Genomic DNA, 19,560 nt, shown 5'->3' with positions numbered 1-19,560 from the left:
CAAAATCAATTAGACCAAATTAGACCAAATTAGACGCGCGCCGTGTACAGTTCTAGTCCTTTAAAAGAGCACAGGAGGTAAATTGGGACACCAACCATGCAAATATAAATCCTGAAATTCAAATAATTCCACTGTTTAGATTGAGAGAGTATGCCAATATAAAAAACAAACCATTTAACCCAAAATCTAGTGTTATATACAGGCATTATGAATATGAATAAGACATGTTAGAACGTTTAACTTCAGGGCAAACATAACTGTGAACAGTGTACAATTTCACCTCACCCATATAGTGCCGAGTTCTTTGAGAGCAACACAATTGTTCTTAATCTTGCAGTTAAGACAAAGGCGCAAATGTTTTTACACATTCTTCCGGACAGACATTTTGCATAAAATCTCCATGACAAACATTCAGATACATTCCATTAAATCCTTTTTTTGTGCTGTTGAGCCATGGATAATATCAGCCCCATTGGCTGCATGTGCTGTCCGTCAAAATCAAGATCCCTGATCACACCTATCTCTTTGGCTGAGATCTCAAACAGGGTGTACGACAGGCTGATACAGCCATCAATCAAATTATGAAAAGACGACCTATCCTACAACAATTGCACTCTTTTTAACCATTTCTTATCTTCTTTCCTGATTCAGTTGCCACACACAGTAATAACTCTTTTAGATAGATATTTGTATAAAATAACATTTGAAGACAAAAAAACATACAATAAAACATGAAAATCTAAGGAAAGAAAAAAATAAGCAAAAACAGAATTCAAATGAGTAGACCTCCATCAATCAAGGGTCCTGTGAGCCTGGTCCTCAGCTGATCACTGGCCACAAATCCATGTGCTCATCCCCAGAGCGTCATGCTTCACTTTGGTCGACATCGTACTCCTCATCCCATATATGGACCCAATGATCTTTACATAGATATAGATTTCATTTCATATGTATGCATATACCCCACTGAAATTGAATCATTCACTGGCTGTGTAAAAAAAAAGTCCTTTCTCTTTTTGAATGAGTGTTGAGTTCGCCTCCAACGCCAGTAGGGCAGGAGTCTTTGATCAACTGTGCCAGTGCAAGTTTGCCAGCCTTCCTTCTTCAACAGAAGGACGTCAGGGGCAGGGTGGGAGTTCAATCATGTGATGTGACATGGCCCTTGGCGCTACACTGATATCTCATAGGTTGTGCCCCCAATGCCAGTCACCTTCTTCACTTCATCCCCTGTTTTAGGGGCGGGGTTAAACGATGAGAGAGTGCTGGGATTGGCCAGGCTGGGTCGAGTGGTGGAGCTGGTTGGGTGGGTGAGAGACAGACGGGTTTGAGGGTTACCACAAACAAAGACATTGCACCTCCCGTAGTCACAGCGACAACACTGATGCCCCTAATGGTACACACAGACACGCCTCTATGCACATCCATTCCCTCCCTGCGAGGGCACTCACTCCAGCGACAAACACACTCACACACACATTCACTGACATACAAGGACACACACACAAGCACAGCCAATGCATGCTGTGGAAATAAAGAATGGTAAAAAAAAATAGGAGGAGGAAGTCAAATAACAGAAGCCCCACAAAACTGAAGCGCTAGTGCAGATGGTTTGACCACCACTGGCCGTACCTGACCAGACTGGAGATGGAGGAGGAGGGGGTGCTCTGGCTCAAACGGCACGTCACGGCCAGATGGGAAAAAATACAAAACTATGGCTGTGGGTCTGTGTTTTATTGCCACGATCCAAATTAAGTAATGAAAGTTAATGATGGAGTTATTAGAAAAAAGAGTCATAGAAGAAGGCAGACACTGTGAGTGACAGAGCTAGAGAGAGGGGAGAGAGGAAGAGTTGGAGTGGAAGAGAAAGGCTGAGCTTGTTGGCCGCTACTCACTTTGCCACCTGGGTCCCTCCCCCAGCTTTAGGAGGGCGGCGCTGGACCGTGGCTCCGCCCGTGTAGGACAGTGATTTGCCCAGCACGGACGGGAGGGCGGAGCCTGGCGGAGGAGAGCCCAGGGAGCGAGCACGAGGAGAGTGGGGCAGGGCGAGGGCTTGGACCGGGGGCGGGCTGGTGGGGCGGAACAAAGCGCGGTGGGAGGAGTAGCTGAGGCGGGCGGGGCAGGCCTGGAGAGAGCCTTCCCGCTGCTGAGCGGACAGGAAGGGGGAGGAGTATCCCAGTATGGGCGGGGGCTCCTCGCCGGCCGGGCCGGGGCTCAGCGGGCCGCCGGGCGGCGGGTGCGGCCTGGGAGGGGAGAGCTCGGGGGCGGCCGACTCGAACTCGGGGCTCTCGGACGGCGTGAGCAGGCTGTCGTAGGACAGGCTGCCGTTGCGCGTCTGATTGGCCAGGCTCTTGTAGCTGGTGGAGGTGGTGGTGCCCTCCGAGAGCAGCGGGCCCAGGGCGTTGTGCGCCGTGTACGCCGAGCGCAGGCTCGACGAGCGGGAGCCCGCCGCCGAATGGAGCAGCGTGTCGGTGAAGGAGGGGTAGGAGCGCCCGCCCAGAGTGGAAGCCCCGCCCAGCCCCCCCGGGCCTGCGCCGCCTCCCCCAACTCCCCCACGCCCACCCGCCCCCACCCGGCCAGAGAGACTGGGGTCGGAGACACAGCTGTCTCCGCGAGTCATCTACGAGAGACACACATAGACAGACAGAAGAGACAAAGGCAGGCTGAGTAGACAGACTAGGCAGGCAGCTGGAGGCCCACAGTAGGGGGGAGGAAAACAAAAACAGGAAGGAAGACACGGGGAAGGGCCACATCATCCCGGCACGGTAGGAAACAACAGTTAAAGGACAGAAGAGCAAACGGGGGAGAATGGAGGAAAAAACACAAGTCTACCAGATCAGAGTACCCAAACACAAGCACTGGCGCTTTTACAGGTAACAACACGCTGACGCATCCCACGCACAACAAACACTTATCACAAACAAACACACGGGCAACCACACACACAGACATTGCTCGAATCTAGCACTTACTGATCAACAGACTGGCGGTAAAATAATCAAAAGAAACACAAGAAGACAATAAAAGAATTTAACGATGGGTCTGTGGAGCAATGCAGACATGTCTCTGAGTGTACCTGCCTTCAATAATAACAACAACGTTTACATGTGTGAGTGTGTGTCTCTGTTTACCTTGGTCGAGTGCGCTATGGCAGTGTGGTTCCTTCCAGGGCTGCTCCTCGCCGGCCTGTACTTGTTCAAAGAAGGGGTGGGTGGGGCTTCGTGAAGCAAGCTGCTCTCTGATAGATAGAAGGAGGAAAACAACTTACCACAGACTGCCTGTACGACCTACTGTGTGCGTTTGAATGCTGGCGCACGTCACGTGCCTAACGTGTGTGCGCCTCCACCTACCCTCGGTGTGTGTTTGTGAGAGCCCTGCGTAGCGCAGGTCAGGGGGTGGGGGAGGCGGGGGCTCTGCGTCCGTGGACTGGCTCTCCATCAGCTCCAGACTGCTTTTAGACTGAGCAGCACACACACACACACACACACACACACACACACTCAGGTTAGAGAGGGTGCAGAGTAACAACGACAGCAACAACAACAACAACAACACGTTACATGGAAGTGTTGTGCATGTGCACATGTATGTATAGGTTCCCAAGAGACATAGTGAGCGCATACCTGTTGAATGCCATTGTCAAGCGCCTTATCCGTCTCATCTTGAGGAGGTGGTCGCAAAAATGGCGGCTGTATTTCGAGAGAAACAGACTTCCGCAAGCGACCCAGATACCTACACACATACACAAACATAGTAACACAATCCGTGATTTTGAGGAACACTCAAATATTACCATAATATCTGAAAGATTGAATAAACTTAAAACCAAATGATAACTTGACACATTACATTACGACACTACGTGACATATCCTCAACTTAAAGACAAGGCAGCACGTATCTGAGGAAAGGAAAGTATTTCACAAGACTGATCCAATCAAGCGAGTAAGTAAAGCGCCTAACGAGAATAATGACACGCAGCATTAGCAGCGTTACAAATGGGAGATGTAAAGTTGGTCACTGGAGCGGAGATGTTAATTGACCTGGGAGCTTGGGAGCTGCACAGCACGTGGGATATATTCCTCATGCAGCCCTTGGTGAATGGGTTCACTCCACCCTTAAACTTCCCCGTCACCTACAAACACATGAACAAAGATGGGAGGAGAAAAAAAAACATATATATATACATAGTCCATTCAGGGATGCAATTCCAGTCATGGAACTCTACAGTTTACATTACATTACATTTACTCTACATACGCTAACTATACGCTGTTCAGAGGTACTCATAACTTACTATGTACAGTATTCTATAGCTGATATGACAACATGCCATTTCAGTTGTTTTCAGCAACACTGGTTCATGCAATGATTGCCTCGTGTTTTTTTTTAAAGGCAAACATCTCACCCAGCTCTCTTTTGAAAAAGAGGAACAATCCAAATGGAAATCAACATCAAATATGAACTAAAACATTAAATAAACCCCGTTTTCCATTCTGATCACAGTTGTTTCATCACTTCAGGTCTAAAGTTATGAGGATTCTGTGGTGTAATAAACGTAATAAAGTAAACATCATACACCTTCAAACAACAACATATTCACAGACCTGCTCGTTGGTGGTTCGTCCTCTTGCCACCAGGACAATATGGAAGCCAGTCAGCCCAGCAACTGGGATGAAGAATAGGCCGGCCACACACATGCATCCTATACTGAGCCACACAGTTAAGCAACATTTTCAAATACAAAAGTCAAGTATGCGAGCTTGACACATCCCTTTCTCAAACGCTCACAAAGAAAAACAAGCCTAATGGTGGTCTGATGACCTACATATGAAAAAGAAGATTGCAGGCTGAAAATAAACCATAAAGTTCCCAAATCAACCCAATATTGCATGAAAGAAGAGCCTGGATTGAATTTGGAGGTGATTCATAGAAGAAAGTGAACTGGACATAGACTGGGTTTAAGAAGGGACGCATACTTAATTTGCCACAGATGACAATGAGCCAATTTCACAGTGTCCAGGTGCCTGGCCTAGTTGATGTTAATGATGCCTTAATTGGCAGGGTAAAACATCTTCCTGTTTCTGTCTTTCCTATAGACTGAGCTGTTCCAGAGGAAGTTAGTTTACACAGTGGCGACATCTTGTGAAATAGGCTCATGGAGTTCACAATCAACCTGTTCCCCTGACAAGTGAGATTTAGGTCACCTCTGTCCAAAAAAAATGATGACAAGTAAACATTTATAACAAACTCATGGAATCTTCAAATTACTAGCCAAATTGCTTTCAAACTACTGAACTACATTTCAGGAGCCAACTCAAAAACTAGGTCGCTTGTTATTTACTTTTTTTTAGTATATTACACCTGAATATGGAGCGGAAAGTGTGAGAGTTAGAGGCTTATAACATGCTAATATGCAAGTCGAGTGGGAAAAGGATACGTGACAGCAGCCTGTGGCGTGTCCAGCTTATCCGTGTGGTGGAGGATGTACACGAGGCTGAAGCCAAACACGCCCATGATGTGGACCGTGAGTGACAGCAGGAACAGGAAGAAGTGGCGGTAGTTCCGCCTCCCGATGCAGTTGTTGACCCAGGGGCAGTGGTGGTCAAAATCCTACACACACACACACACACACACACACACACACACACACACACACACACATGAATGCCTGCTCTCAATAGTCTTTGGGGATGTTAACCAGAATGTGGTGGGAGAGAGTTGTGAGACTGTGGGTTGTTGTGAGTTGTGGGTGTGAAACTGAGTTTGTGCTTGCGCGTGCTCTAACCTCGACGCAGTTGTCACAGACGGAGCAGTGTGAGCAGCGAGGGGGCCTGTAGAAGCGGCAGGTGGAGCACCACTTCATGCGCACCTGAATCCCCCGCACCTCCACCGTCTTGTACAGTGGTGCCCGGAAGTCATCCTCCTTATCCTCATCCTCCTCCGCTAAATGCGCACACACACGAACACACATACACACACAGAGACATTACATTCCAAGCAGGGCAAACCAGCTCAGCCTGCAGGAAGAATTAGGAGTTATCTTCTCTTTCCATCAAGACAGACACATGCCAAACACAAACAAGCACCACACGCATATGGACACACAATGACGCATGCTGTACCTCTGGGGAAGATGCCAGGGTCCATGAATGTGGCCATGCAGAAGTTGGACAAGGTGAAGAGGAAAAGAAGTGCATTGTAGAGAGGGATGATCGAGGAGTACACCTCGGACAACCAAGGACACCTTGAGAGAAAGAGACAGGAGAGTGCACATGAGTGGGACTGAGCCAAGTGTTTAGTCCGGCGATGTGACAAGAGTATGTGTTTTTACGGTCCCGCGGCTGAGAACTCACGTGAAACACAGGAAGAGTGTCGTCGAGCCCACCAAGAAGACGGTCGCCGCGGACACAGGGACATAGCGACTAGGGCGAAATGGGCGGGAAGGGGAGGAGGGGGCTCCTAAAGCCCCACCCATGCTCAGACCAGCCGGCATGGAGAGAGAGTGAGAGGTAGAGAGAGAGAGAGAGAGAGAGAGAGAGAGAGAAAAGGGATAAAGGGGAAGGATATGTATGTGTGGACGAGAGGGTCAACAAGACAAGAAACTATGCCCTTCTGGTATGAGAGTAGGGAGTGTTGCCATGGTGAAAATCAAGGTAACACAGAGGACAAAGGAGGGGTGAAGGAAACACTTTGGAGAGGACAGACAGAAGGATTAAGTGTTTGGGGTAAACAAGGGGAGAGACTTCAAATCCGTGTGGTATGTGTCCAGGAAAGTGAGGGTGTGGCACTATTAGAGTAGGTCAGAATGTGTGCATCTGCAAGTTAGCAGGAGATATACAATGTTAGACAACTATTCAAAGATAAAAAAATATGCACAAATGATGTGGCAATAAAAAAATAGCTGCCACTTCATTCAAATAGATTTCCGCATGGCTTCAATTGATACTTAGTTTGATGTGAGTACAAAAATTAAATATTAGTCTCTCAAATGATATTCACCAAAGACATCACAAAGGTATGCTGACTTGAGTTTTGCTGTTAGTCAATGCTTGGATTGATGTGGTGCATTCATGTATAGATGCATGTGTATACACCAACAAAAAAAAGTTTGGCAAAATGACCAAAAAATATATCTTCTTTAAAAAAAATTACTATAAAACAATAAAATGAAAAATAAAATAAAAAATAAAAAAACAAACGTAAGTTATTCTGCGTCCTTGCTCCAGTGCAATTGCGTCAACAAAAAAGACTGTAGTGCGATGCTAGTCATTCCAGCCTGGGACCCCCTTGTCCTCTTCAGAGCTCCATGACGTGTCTGTGTCCGAGTTTCTCTGGGTCCTCCCTGTCGACCCAGCCAGGCTCCACACACATCACCAACCCATGGGCACACTCCTGGGGCCCAAACCATTTTACATCTGCATTGTATCCCATTGGGGCCTTTCTCTGGCTGGTAAACTATCAGGTCAATGACTCCAGGGGAACACTGAGGCTACTGGAGATCTATATTCCTCCTTGCATTGGCCAAGGACTTAGTCCTGTAACACAGTAAGTAGATGAGAGAGTACATTAATACCAACCTGCCTACAAGGCAATGTGCCCCCAAATCTTGAGCGTTCATATTTCTCAAGTGTTTGGTTGTATGCAAGACCATATAGGGACAATGTATGGATGGGAACAATTTAGCTCCCCACACAGGTTTTCCAAGTATCAGTGGCAGTAGAGGGGAGGTGTATCTTTTACACCACGTTCTCAAATAACATACAACTTGCAAAGTAAAACTCCCTTTCCAAATCCTGACAGGACAAAACATGTAAGCTGTGACTCTTGTCACACCTAAGTCTCTGCATAATGACATTCAAATACGCGTGTTAGGAATCTATGTTGAAACCTGTCCACATGCTGACACGCTTTCCACTACAGTGACAGTGACTCACCGAGGAAAAGGGTGTGCCTGTGCTTCTCAACATCTCACACTTACTCACACAAACCATTATCAGACTTTCGATCACGTTAACTCTTCGTGTAACCTCGGAGTAGGGAAGCTTTGCCTTCGCTCAAAACATAGCATTATCACGCATAATCTAGATTGACATGTAATTTAATTGGACCAGTCGATTCGACCACCTAGTTCTAGTTTGAGTAAGGAAAAGCGAATTACTCCTTGGGCAAACATGTCGCCTGTCGCCACTGGAGATTAGCCCAGTACCAGTGGTGGGAGTCAGGTTATCGCCGACACTAATCATTTAGATGGACGAAATCCTGTTCTCCATGGACGCTAATCCTGGCGTGCCTCTTGCAGGTGCTCATCTGAATGACACGGGGGCCAAGGGCAAATCCCACCTCTCACATTTCCTATCTGTTCCTATTAAATCATACAATGAAACATACAGATATGTTGTATGGACAGTACTTCTATTATTATATCCAGCAAGCTACTCGGCGGGTATAAGGTTAAGGTTAAGATGTGCGGCAGTGGGAGCACATCAATCTATCCTAGCTGGCTAGCTAACGTCAAATTCAGCAGTAACTTCGCTAACATTAGCTAGCAATATCCCCATCGTTAGCAACTAGCTAAACTTCACCTGATTTTCTCGCTAATCGTTGAAGAACCCGAGTAGACGTTTCGTCCCGTGGTCACTGATCTAGATCCTCAACTCATTTCAGTGAACTAGTTTATCAGTTAAACAGTAAATCCTCACTAATAACCATGCTACTGCTAAGACAACACTGCTAATCAACCTTACATTAGCTTCCATTACCGAGGTTTGGATGTTACCCATCTGATGCCTTGCTCTACATTATCCTAGCCGACAGAGACGTCAGTTGTAATGTACTAAATAATGGCCATATGAAAGTAATAATGTTGACTCCAAGACCAAGATTTCATGATGGCAACACATCAGTAAGTTAAGTACGTAAATGATATGTTGATCAAAAACAAAGGCGATGAAACAGCTGTTACATTAATAAGAAAAACATTACCTGACACGAACCGCAGGTGAGTGAGACAGTCTGTGTTATCCTGGTTGTCTTCTGCAGTTCCGCTAAAGTTAGCTTGCTAGCAGCTAGATATGCTAGCTAACTAGTTCAAGACAATCCTGCTCTCCCGATTTCAGTTTTCGCCAAGAACTCCCGAACCATAACCGTCAGTCCACAGCAGCATCTGATGTATGGCTCGCAGCGGGTTACATCCCGAGGGAAACTAGTTTTCCAGAGAAACGTCTGAATCTAGAGATGCCCGAATTACTCTTCTCTTGTTGGTGGCCCCACGAACTCAACAACTGACAAGAGATGGATGGTAGACCACAGTTCTCAAGTTCAGCGTTACTTCACTGATTAGCATCACGGGCGGTATTGCCTCTTCAGATGAAGAAATACATCTAACCCGTTTTTCCTAGGGTAGACCCTAGCACTGGCCTTTTCCGGACTGTGCAGTGGTACTTTCGCTCGCAAAATAATCACCACACAACAGGATAATCTACCCCTTCCGGTGGTAATTTAGGAAATTGTTCCTAAATTGTGAAGTTTCGCTGCGTAGCGTAGACCGAGGTCTATGGCTGGAGCGAACATGTGCCCTCATGTGGCAGTGAGAGGCAATGTTTCCATCGACTCCTGACGCTCAAACCACAACAGGGGAACGTCATTCAAAAACTAGGTGCACATATTTTATTCCTTGTGGCACCATTTCTTCTGAGAAAAACAAACAAACAAACACATACACTTAAAGAGACACCATCAAATACCAAAATATTTTAATAAAATCAGCTATTAGTAAAAGACACAGAAAAATAACTGTACAAATGCTTTATGCAAATCAAAGAGCATGACAACCCATCACAAATGGCATGAAGCATTTATCACAAATTAAGAGTTGCTTGACTAAAGCATTTTAAATTAATATCCCAATGTGGGCATTAATCTTTTCCACCTGCTCCATAGTGGACATCCATTTTCTGTTTGTTTCTACTTCAGGTCGATGAAGCGAATGTCCATTATCAGTAGTGTGTGTCTAGGCAGGGGTCTAGGTGCAGGTGAAAGAACAGTCATCACTTGTGCCTGTGTGTCTACTGCAGTCACCACAATGAAGCCACACACAGGGCTCTCCAGCACCCCACGGCCCCTTGCTGAGGTCCCGTCTCCGGTGTCGTCCTCCGCGCAGCTCACGCTCAGAACATGGTGTGTCAGGTCACGGCCTGGACTCACTGGGACCAGCTTGAGCTGTGTGTCATCCTGAGACATCCCCAATGGCAGGCACGAGTCTGGGATGGACGGTGCACCGATCTTGTAGATGCGCACGTCCGAGAAGCGCACGTCGAAAGCGTGCGGGTAGAACGAGGTACCGCGGAAGCCGTAGAAATACTCGCGGATCTTCTCGTCGCGTGACTCTCGTCGGCAGTCCTTGGAGCGTTCCACCACTCCACCAGACTTGGGGAGCAACACCACACGCACAAAGTGGGGCAAGTCACGCTTCAGTTCGTTGTACAACCGCTCCTGGTCTAGCACCAGCACCACGTCCACCTGAAAGGCCGAAGCACAATGCACCAGTGCCTGGTAGCCTGAGCCCTTCACCCAGCCACAGGTGTTAATGATGCAGCCACCCACACTAGCCTTCCGGTTGACTTCACAGCGCTGGGAGAACACCTCAGCCAGGGTGGATGTCAGCTGCAGGAAAACAGGGAATAATTAGAGATCATAACAACCATGACTGCACAACCCCCACCCTCCCAAAACATGACTTCTTTAGGAGTTCTTGAGCTCCAAGATCAGATTTACTCTACAGTTATGTCTATTTCATGATGCCATGAAATGACAAAGTTCTTAAAGGAGAAATCTGGGGAATTATTCACATACACATCTATTTCTCAAAGTCATCTAGTACTGTCAGTATTAAAAAACAAAACCAACCTGTTTACCTAGCTCAAGTTTCGTACCGACAGTACTCTGACATGGAGATACAGAGATCTATGTGAACAATCTCCAGATTTCTCCTTTAACTCTCTCTTTAACATCAAGCTGTTCAAGTTGGCTAATGCCACTTCAGAAAGCCTCATTGTAATACATTGCTTTCCAATCTAGCAGTAGTTGAAAGCATATCTTACAAAATTGTACAACAGATGGGCATCTTAAGGAACACAAACTAATGACCCATGGCTGGGAAACTACAGATAGTAATATGTAGTTTGAGTCCAACTGCACATTTCTACAGTCAATGCATGACCCAAGCACATAATGATCAATGTAGGAGTAACACAATTTCACTCCCACCATCACCCAAGTAGGTAAACAACAGGGATATAAGAAAGGCGTTTACTTGCAGAGAATTAACTGAATAGTGTATAAATTAAAAAAGTTAGACACACATTCAGGTAATTTGAGATAGAACAATTCAACAATATGGAACCTACCTTATTATACAGCTTAATGTTAGTTCCAGGGGTTGTGGAACCAAAGTGATAGACCAGAGGAGCCTGGACTGAGAAGCCTTCTTCCACATCAGCTGGGCGTTCAATGCACAGGGCTGACATCGTTCCTGGCACAGACACCTTTGAAGATAAACAGTTTTCATTACACTTGTGCACCATTCAGTCAATTTGACAGCCTTGTGCTTTTAATAAGGATGTTTACTATAAATGTTGTGAAGGGCTCACTTTATTGATCGTAGGAATTAGGAATAGGTCAAAGTATTCTAGTTCAAACTTCAAGCGATAAAAGAATGATTCTATCCAACCAAAAGCATTTTACACAGTAATGAACTGTGCCAACGCAAAATACTTACACCACTTTGGCCCACATCCAGCTCTACTAAGGTTGGTCTTCTGCCAAGCCTTACAGCATAGTTCAGCAACAGACGACATACTGTTGATTTCCCTACATCTGTGGGACCAACCACCATAACCTAGACAATAACAGACACAAGTTAGACAGACACAAATAGACAAATCTGACATGTGTGTGGTTATGGTGAGAAAAATTGTGATTGCATTGATCCCAAGACCCACATACTAACAATGGAAATCTGAATTCTGGTCATCACCACAAATGTGATAAAAACAGACAAGTGTAACTGGCTAATGTATGACTGGAAACATCTAGTCAAATGTGAAGTTTATATGCATGTTTTTAAACACACACACGCACACTTTCAGTGGCTTGGAAAGTTGATATATCTCCATGTCTTTGGTTATTAACACCATAAACCCAAAAAGATGGAAGGATTGGGTTTTAAATTAAATTTGATGATCCAGTTAGCCTGTATGTGGTACCCAACAACACAGCAGGGGAAGGTTCCAGTTCAGGTTATCAACTTGAGCCTATTATGGATGGATATTTGAGCAGGACTCACTCTTGGGCCTCGCTCATTGTCACGCTCTGCTTGTTGCCTCATCTGTTCCAGTGCAGCATGGGTGTTAAGATACAGAAGCATCGGGGTGTCTCTGGAAATGTATGCAACCTGTGGCAACATTAACCCACAGTATTAGAATAGGCACTTCTCAAAGACAAACAAAACAAATAACTGAATCATTAATTTCGTACAGCACAGCACGCACTCTTATCTTACCTCAGTCTTCCCCGAGAGGGATACACTACAGCCCTGCCAAGTGAACACCGCGATTTTCGAGCCTGGACCAAACATGTATTTCTTGTTCCTATTGAGTTCAGAGCCAAATATCTCGGCTAGTCCAGAAAGAAGCTCCAGCTGTACTCGTTCACCTGCCTCAACCTCGAACCGAAGTTCTGTCTCTTTCTCTAGGTCGAAGCGGGTACCCGAGGTAGCGCTGCCTGCTGCTCCACTCGCGGCTCCGGCGCCCTCCTCGCCAGATTTCTCAGGACCTTCAGTGGTCATGGCTGCAGAGTGAGAGCAATGAAAGTAGGTTACAACTCATTTACGATTAATTTGTAAAACCAAACACTTGAAACAACAGAAACAACACCAAATCGCAATTGCGGTTCATTGAACTTGTAGAAAGACAGAAAACACGTTATACTCTCAAGCAAAGAGTTCCATGCTGCCATCGCAACTGCAGTGCTAAAAGTGCTAAGTGTCCCTGGAACCTGAGAAGCGACGCTTCATGAACCCAGGCGACTAGGCCTAGTTGTATGCAAACTAGTGTCAAAATTTAAATTGAGTAAGTATTCTAACAATCTGAACACGTCCGTATTGTTTTAAATTCAATGAAGTGAAACACTTACTTGGTTTCTTTCACAGCTAACAAACGAACAAACCACCTGCCACAAACACAGAGGGCGCTTCCGGCCAACGTTGATGACATCATCACAATGCGAGAAACACCTCTCGATGTGGATAGCCTACATTTTTGCTACATTGTATTGACTTGGGTGTTACATGTTTTATATTTTTGAGTCACATTGTTACACAGAACAAACCTTTTCTAACAACGCAATGATACATTGTAACATGGTAGTTATATTTCGGAAAGTAAAACAGATTGAAGACGGGAAGTTTGCTCATCAAAATCAATACACTGACCGAAGTAGAAACCAAGTAAAGGCAGTTGATCTATGAATGCAATTTTCATGCGGAAAGAGTCAACAGTTTTTTTTTCCCATAGTTTATTTTGCCTTCTTTGTTTTATTGTGTACCTCTTAGCCAATATTCCGGCTTTGCTCTGAAAACAAACACACAATTACAAACAATTAAAGTTGTGTGATACCAACACCTTGTAGATAAACATTCATGTGTGCCCATATGATACACAAAATTTGATATTTTATGGTAAAATACATTTGTCTTTATAATATGAACGCAGCATGACATGTAAACACTTACCTTATATTATTTGATTTCATAACATGTGTCCCATGACAATACAGTTGCTTATTATCGCCCTTTATTGACTTGTTCTATTTGCTCATCTGGTTTTGTCAACTTGCACTACACTGTAGACTGATGCAAAAATGTTACACCACCACATTAAAGGGGACATATCATGCAAAACTCACTTTTTGCGGGCCTTTGTGTTCATATTTAGGCTTCTACTGTTCTTATAAACACTCCAAGCGCGAAAAAAACCCATCCATCCGTTTTCTGTAGATCAGTAGAAAGACTTTGGTGTCAAGAAAGTATGCTGCTGTGAGCCATTTGGATGACCCCCTTATTCTGATGTCATACTAAGGGAATTTGCATAGACCAACCCTAGCACCAGGGTCTAACATATGTGGTTGGATGCCGGCTCTGTTTTAGTCATTTTCACCTGTGAAACGAGCAGCGTAATCAATACATGCAGCCGGAGGCGTGGCCAGCCCAGAAACGGCTCAATTTGGGAGAGACCAATTCTAACCTTGTTTAAAAAGAGGTATGATATGTCCCCTTTAATACCAGTGTTTTTGACCTGAATTCAACCTGGGAAAACACATTTTTGGATCATTTGAGATTAAGTGAAGTTTTTTTATAGGCTATTTTGATTCAAGTACATGCAACACACACACACACACACACACACACACACAATTTCATCACACCACACACCGCTACCCCCAGCCCCCTGCCCACACACACCCACACACACACAAACATCTCATATGGATGCTATGTTACTACATAATTTCACTTCTTACACTGTAAAAGTTGAATAATGTGTGCTACAGATTTTGTGTTAGACCCTGGTGCTAGGTACAGCCGACACGTAAGGACCTGAATACTGACACATTTAAAGTGAACATTTTATTTATTAAAGTTCAAACACTTTCACTCATATGTTATACACAGGAGGAATTCAGTACTTACAAACGTAATACAAAAGTTTAAAGAACTTAATAATAAGGAGTGTTCAACCCACTCATTATCAAGAAAAACAGTGGAGTCTCTTCTCTTACAGAACAAAACTAAGCCAGAAATGAGTAAGCAAGCACAGACAGCAGCAGTACAAACCAGCAAGAAAAAATTCAGCCTGACGACCAATAGTCATCAGTTCCAAACACTGCATCAGGTTATCAAGGGACAGACTTGGAAGGTAGCCCATCAAAGATCCTTCATCCGCTTTAACCCTCTCTGATCCCATGCCCATGCAGGCGCTAATTATCTGATTAGTTGGGCTGTAACAATATTTATTTATTCTCTCTCTTGTCAAACCAATATATTATGATCAGCTAGCCAACTAGGTTACTTTGTTTACAATATTTCCAGGCTTCAGCCAGAGCTGCTTACAGCTGCAGCAGCAAGGGACAGAAAGAGGCAGAGCTGTAATAGAAACAGTGCCTATGAAACCCAGAAATCGGTCATGAATATCAGAAATTCAGTATTTTATATCAGTAGTTTACAGACAGACAGACAGACAGACAAATAGATAGATAGATAGATAGATAGATAGTTAGATAGGCTACATATATGTGTATGTATATTCAGCGTCCAAATCAGTCCAGTTTATACAGGTTTTCAAATATTCTAATCCCCCCCACCCAAAAAAATTTAGGTGTATATCGAACCGTGGGTAAAATGTTTTTTTTTATTATTATTATTTTAAAAAAATCAAACCTAATCGTGAGTTTGGTGTATTGTTACAGCCCTACTGATTAGCAACTGCAAAGGATAGAAATTTGGTTCATAGAAAAACCTTCTTTTGGTTTTTGGTTTAACATGGTATACTGAACAGACACCAACGTTGGAATTTCTGACCCAAACTGATCCTCTGTATGTCTGAGAATCTCAAGTAAATTCAGTATGCATGAACTGAAAGCTCCCAATACCACCAAGAGTGACTCACTCGGACTATGACTATGTTACCCTTAAACATCAAACATTCATATAACCTGAATGATGTCTGGCTATAGAATAATAACAATGTTGTAATCAAGCACAGTTCCCTTTTAAAAGTTAACAGTGAAAGCCTAGACACACCTCATTGGTCTCTATTTAGTGCCTCTGTCTAGTGCCTCCTTCAAGATAGATAGGAGTTCTTCATGGTCAGGGAATTTCAGTCTAGCAGGAGGACCCATCTTAATGCCATTCCACAGACAGGTTTCTGAGAACAGAGTGTGTGCAAAGTTGAGAGATACTGAGAGGAGACATACCGGTATGTATATTTATATTTATATTTCCTCATTGAAATAATACAGAGGGCATAATAAATCACTGATGTGCAGCACATTTCATCACAGCTGATTGACTCATTTCAAGTCCTCCACTACACTTACCCTTGCCAGCATCCAGCAGGCTGATGTCAAAACTGTAGCGACGAGGTTTCTGGGGGTTCAGTTCCACACACATATCTGGATGTGCAGCCTGAATTGCTGACTTCACTGCTTCAGCATGCTGACGGTACACTCGGCAGCTTTTACTAGAAGAACCCAATATTCTGTGAGTCATCCAAAACAACATGGGCATGGGGAAAGCTATAAGCAATTGTTTAACACATGCATCAGATTCCCAGTTTACCTGTGTTCAATGACAATTTTTTGCCCTTCGTCTTTAATCTCCGCATCTTCAGGTTTTTCTTTTTTGTTGTCCAAAGAGGGTGCATCTTCTTTTAGATCATGATTCTCTGCCTTTCGCTTAGAACCGCGACCTAAATATCAACATGGTAAACACAGGGATAACACAACATAAATTAGGCCTGAAGGAAACCAATTGCTGTCTGTGAAATCCCTGATTGGGGAGGTGGTAGTGTAGTGGTTAAGGTTGTAGGTTAAATTTCCAGCTTCCACCACTATGCCCTTGAGCAAGGCACTTTGGATTGGGTAACGTAACGCAATGTAACGTAACGTAACGTAACGTAACGTAACGTAACGTAACGTAACGTAACGTAACAATGAAATCAACGTTTACAAATTTGCTTCACTCATGGGGTTTGACCTCACGTCTGTCCATTATATTACGTTACTGGAGTGACTTAATGAAGTTTCTGATCAGGATTAAACATTTCTCTAATACTGGTTCATTATGGAAGCCCGAAGATAATATTTGTTTCCATCCATTGTTGCACCGTCCCCCTCCTCCCCTTTCTTGAGTCTTCTTATTCTCATCTTACTTTCACCATTGTCTTGACACTTTGTTTTCCAACCCTAACGACATATTTGATGCCTCAAGAAAATAATGCATTGATAAGAAGACAGCTAGTAAGCTCTACTGGTGGTGGAGCAGTTGGGAGCTTAAATGTTGTGGTGGAATGTGTTGACCATCTTGGCACAGGAGCCTCTACTGGGAACTGCCCAAGCAATGATTTTGACAAAATGACTACTGACATGCTGTACAACTAATTGGGCTGTTGTAGGCAAATGAAGTGTTCTTAGGGCTAAATTTCATCTCGAGATAATAACATATAGCCTATAACAAGAGATCATGAGAAAATGGGGTTGAATTCTAAACATGTTTTACATGATAGCAGTTACAGGTTTCCATGACTCGGGTCGACTTTACAAGATTAGCACTACAGATTAGAGATGCACCAACTGCAATTAGAGTTGCACTAAAACTAAATAGAGTTTGACCTGCTGTTACTGATTGCTGATTCTATCTTTAATAGCATATTTTAACAAATGGATATGAGTGTTGCAGTACATGTGAAGATAGCAAGTCAGAGCTTGCCAGATTCATAACAGAAGAGTTTGCTGCTATTTGGCTTCAGGCAGAATAGATTGCCTAAAAGATTGAGGTAGAATTTGATCCCAAACGAACACAGAAAGTATCTAGGAGACTAGATGAGAGATGGGAAACAGAGAGTCAGCTATGCCCAAAAAAATCATTGAAGGTCAATTAATATTATACTTCCTTGGAAGCCCTTTGCAGCATAAAGATGCTAGGCCTAAACCTGGCGAGGCACTGCTACAAAGCTTACAGTCCGTCTGTCTCTGGTCTGTCTACAACTTTGTGATTGAGCAACAGGTTGTACTACAGATTGCTTACCCAGAGATCAATAGGGAGTCTAATATTAAAACCAGTCTAAATTCATTTAGGAAAACTCACTACATGAGACACTGAAATTTGAGAAAAACAGTCTCCAGAGTAGAATGAGTCAAGACCGCTTCATTGCCATGGAGGCTGAGAGCTTTCAGGATGGATCTTGTAATGCTTTTTGGGCATCTGACAATATGAGTGGTTTGTAGAGAAGTAGTTATCATGTGCACAGTTGAATTAAGTATCAGGAACATTATCTCATTTTAACATTTATCTCCATGATCTCCTTTTAATTATGTTTCAGGTGTGTGTTTTGAACTTTAAAAGGGTTTTTAAAATGAGGTTACACAATGTAGATCTTGAGAGGGTTGGTTGTCTTTGTCCAATAGATAAGTGATTGTAACTGGTTGTCATAGAATTGTACATAGGTCCATAAAGAATGAAGAACAATATCTTATGTTCAAGGTTTTGATCTTGAAAAGGTTTTTTTTAAAAAAAATCGAGCTCCGCTCAGTGCCCACACTAAAAGTTTTGTAGCCTACTACGTCCCTGGTGATTTTTACTGTATCTTTGTAAATTCCACGCGATGTGGCAAAGCACCGCGCTCGCTCTCTGCGCATAACATCTCTGTCAGCGCTTTCTGGAGTGTGTACGTCCAGTCCCGACTTTACAAACTCAGTGACGGAGAGGGTTAAAGCGTAATGAAGGATCTTTGTCAGTGATGTATGTTGTTTCAAGTGCGGCGCGCGAGAGCATTTGACCAGCATGAAAACGGCATCTCCTGACTGAACGGCCGGTCGCGTAAAAGCTGGCCAATTAATTCCGGTCACCAGCCAATCAATCGGTGCAAAAAGACTTTGAACATAGAGTGAAATATTTAAGAAAACGTACCTGTTTTAGAATTAGGTCTCGCCGACATGGCTGCAAGGCAACAGATTATTTTGTGTAGTACAACTGGCAACGCAGAGACACAATAAAAGTTCCAACTCCAAGCGTAGTTTACGGTGTGTGTGACTGATGTACCTGAAGAGATTTCTAGCGTGCGCAACACAAAAACGCATAGAATATCTATGGTCCTCATAATTGCTTGCATAATTGAAAAACGCAGGAAAGTGCCATCTACCAATCTGGAGTGTAACTGTTTTCGAGTAAACCCAAAGCCGTCGACAAAAGCCCGGCAAACTCTGATTCTTCCTCAAGTGCGGACTCAGGAGTATTCCACGTACAGTAGGTATACCTATAGGGTCTAGAAACAAACTTGTGTAAATCAACTCTGCGTAAGATTCACATGACTTTATAACTTAACACAGGAACTTTCAGTCACATACAAAGCCCTGAAGACCAATTAAGTCCTAGAAATATGGCTTTATTTAGGCTACACATTTATTTAGATAAACCGAAAAACATCACACTCCAAAAATGATTTCCATCAATTCTACAACTTTCACACAAATGCTCTATCCTCACATTAATAATAATACTGCTATGTTCTCCATCACACTGTACAAAACATTTAAAGATGCCTATAAAGACCTCAGCCAGTTCAGATGCACAAGCCTTGAGAACACGACCCTGGAATGTTGTCTGGTCCAGGTCCTTTATGCGTTTTCATCCTCCTAAATGATTTTCACTCAATCGCTTTCAGAAATGGGTTGCAATCTTGCTCTAACAAAGACCCTGACCCTGTGTCATTCTCAAAGAGAGCATAGA

General features: G+C 43.9%; 3 protein-coding genes across 5 annotated transcripts; all 3 read right to left on the bottom strand.

The window, feature by feature from the left end:
• Positions 1-159: 159 nt before the first annotated feature.
• zdhhc5b (zinc finger DHHC-type palmitoyltransferase 5b) lies at positions 160-9,543 on the bottom strand. The gene is made up of 12 exons (XM_062525319.1): positions 8,982-9,543; positions 6,353-7,534; positions 6,122-6,243; positions 5,785-5,942; positions 5,437-5,609; positions 4,604-4,706; positions 4,040-4,131; positions 3,621-3,729; positions 3,348-3,456; positions 3,129-3,235; positions 2,575-2,617; positions 160-2,535 (listed from the first exon to the last, which is right to left on the bottom strand). Exons 2-12 carry the CDS (start codon positions 6,490-6,492, stop codon positions 1,889-1,891), a joined length of 1,803 nt encoding a protein of 600 aa, XP_062381303.1. The 5' UTR covers positions 6,493-7,534; positions 8,982-9,543; the 3' UTR covers positions 160-1,888.
• A 191-nt stretch (positions 9,544-9,734) lies between these two features.
• On the bottom strand, positions 9,735-13,321 carry clp1 (cleavage factor polyribonucleotide kinase subunit 1). 2 transcript variants are annotated; one of them, XM_062525064.1, is made up of 6 exons: positions 13,191-13,321; positions 12,559-12,845; positions 12,343-12,450; positions 11,776-11,895; positions 11,405-11,542; positions 9,735-10,661 (listed from the first exon to the last, which is right to left on the bottom strand). In XM_062525064.1, exons 2-6 carry the CDS (start codon positions 12,841-12,843, stop codon positions 9,963-9,965), a joined length of 1,350 nt encoding a protein of 449 aa, XP_062381048.1. In that variant the 5' UTR covers positions 12,844-12,845; positions 13,191-13,321; the 3' UTR covers positions 9,735-9,962. The 2 variants fall into 2 exon arrangements, with proteins under 2 accessions (XP_062381048.1, XP_062381047.1); XM_062525063.1 differs by lacking the exon at positions 13,191-13,321 and adding an exon at positions 12,986-13,159.
• Positions 13,322-14,667: 1,346 nt separating this feature from the next.
• LOC134068918 (selenoprotein H-like) lies at positions 14,668-18,848 on the bottom strand. Of its 2 annotated transcripts, XM_062524732.1 has the most exons (5): positions 18,742-18,848; positions 16,393-16,522; positions 16,152-16,294; positions 15,856-15,979; positions 14,668-15,216 (listed from the first exon to the last, which is right to left on the bottom strand). In XM_062524732.1, exons 1-4 carry the CDS (start codon positions 18,767-18,769, stop codon positions 15,867-15,869), a joined length of 414 nt encoding a protein of 137 aa, XP_062380716.1. In that variant the 5' UTR covers positions 18,770-18,848; the 3' UTR covers positions 14,668-15,216; positions 15,856-15,866. The 2 variants fall into 2 exon arrangements, with proteins under 2 accessions (XP_062380716.1, XP_062380715.1); XM_062524731.1 differs by having other exon boundaries at positions 14,668-15,979.
• Between the last annotated feature and the right edge of the window lie 712 nt (positions 18,849-19,560).

Source organism: Sardina pilchardus, chromosome 21 (genome assembly GCF_963854185.1).
Source record: "Sardina pilchardus chromosome 21, fSarPil1.1, whole genome shotgun sequence".
In the NCBI taxonomy this organism is placed as follows: domain Eukaryota; kingdom Metazoa; phylum Chordata; class Actinopteri; order Clupeiformes; family Clupeidae; genus Sardina; species Sardina pilchardus.
The sequence above is the reverse complement of the archived record's forward strand: the minus strand, read 5'-3'. Positions and strand labels throughout refer to the sequence as shown.

Excerpts from the sequence above, each read along its gene's own strand:
- clp1 (XM_062525063.1), bottom strand. The coding sequence starts at position 13,013 with ATGGCAGCATGGAACTCTTTGCTTGAGA. Across the intron at positions 12,451-12,558 it reads CCCTCTCGGGGAAGACTGAG|GTTGCATACATTTCCAGAGA; the intron begins GTAAGATAAGAG and ends ATGTTGCCACAG. Across the intron at positions 11,896-12,342 it reads ACAATGAGCGAGGCCCAAGA|GTTATGGTGGTTGGTCCCAC; the intron begins GTGAGTCCTGCT and ends GTTATTGTCTAG.
- zdhhc5b (XM_062525319.1), bottom strand. The coding sequence starts at position 6,492 with ATGCCGGCTGGTCTGAGCATGGGTGGGGCTTTAGGAGCCCCCTCCTCC. Across the intron at positions 4,707-5,436 it reads ACGCCACAGGCTGCTGTCAC|TATAGGATGCATGTGTGTGG; the intron begins GTATCCTTTTCC and ends TGTGTGGCTCAG. Across the intron at positions 2,618-3,128 it reads CCATAGCGCACTCGACCAAG|ATGACTCGCGGAGACAGCTG; the intron begins GTAAACAGAGAC and ends TGTCTCTCGTAG.
- LOC134068918 (XM_062524731.1), bottom strand. The coding sequence starts at position 18,769 with ATGTCGGCGAGACCTAATTCTAAAACAG. Across the intron at positions 16,523-18,741 it reads GAGACCTAATTCTAAAACAG|GTCGCGGTTCTAAGCGAAAG; the intron begins GTACGTTTTCTT and ends GTTGATATTTAG. Across the intron at positions 16,295-16,392 it reads AAAATTGTCATTGAACACAG|TAAAAGCTGCCGAGTGTACC; the intron begins GTAAACTGGGAA and ends GGGTTCTTCTAG.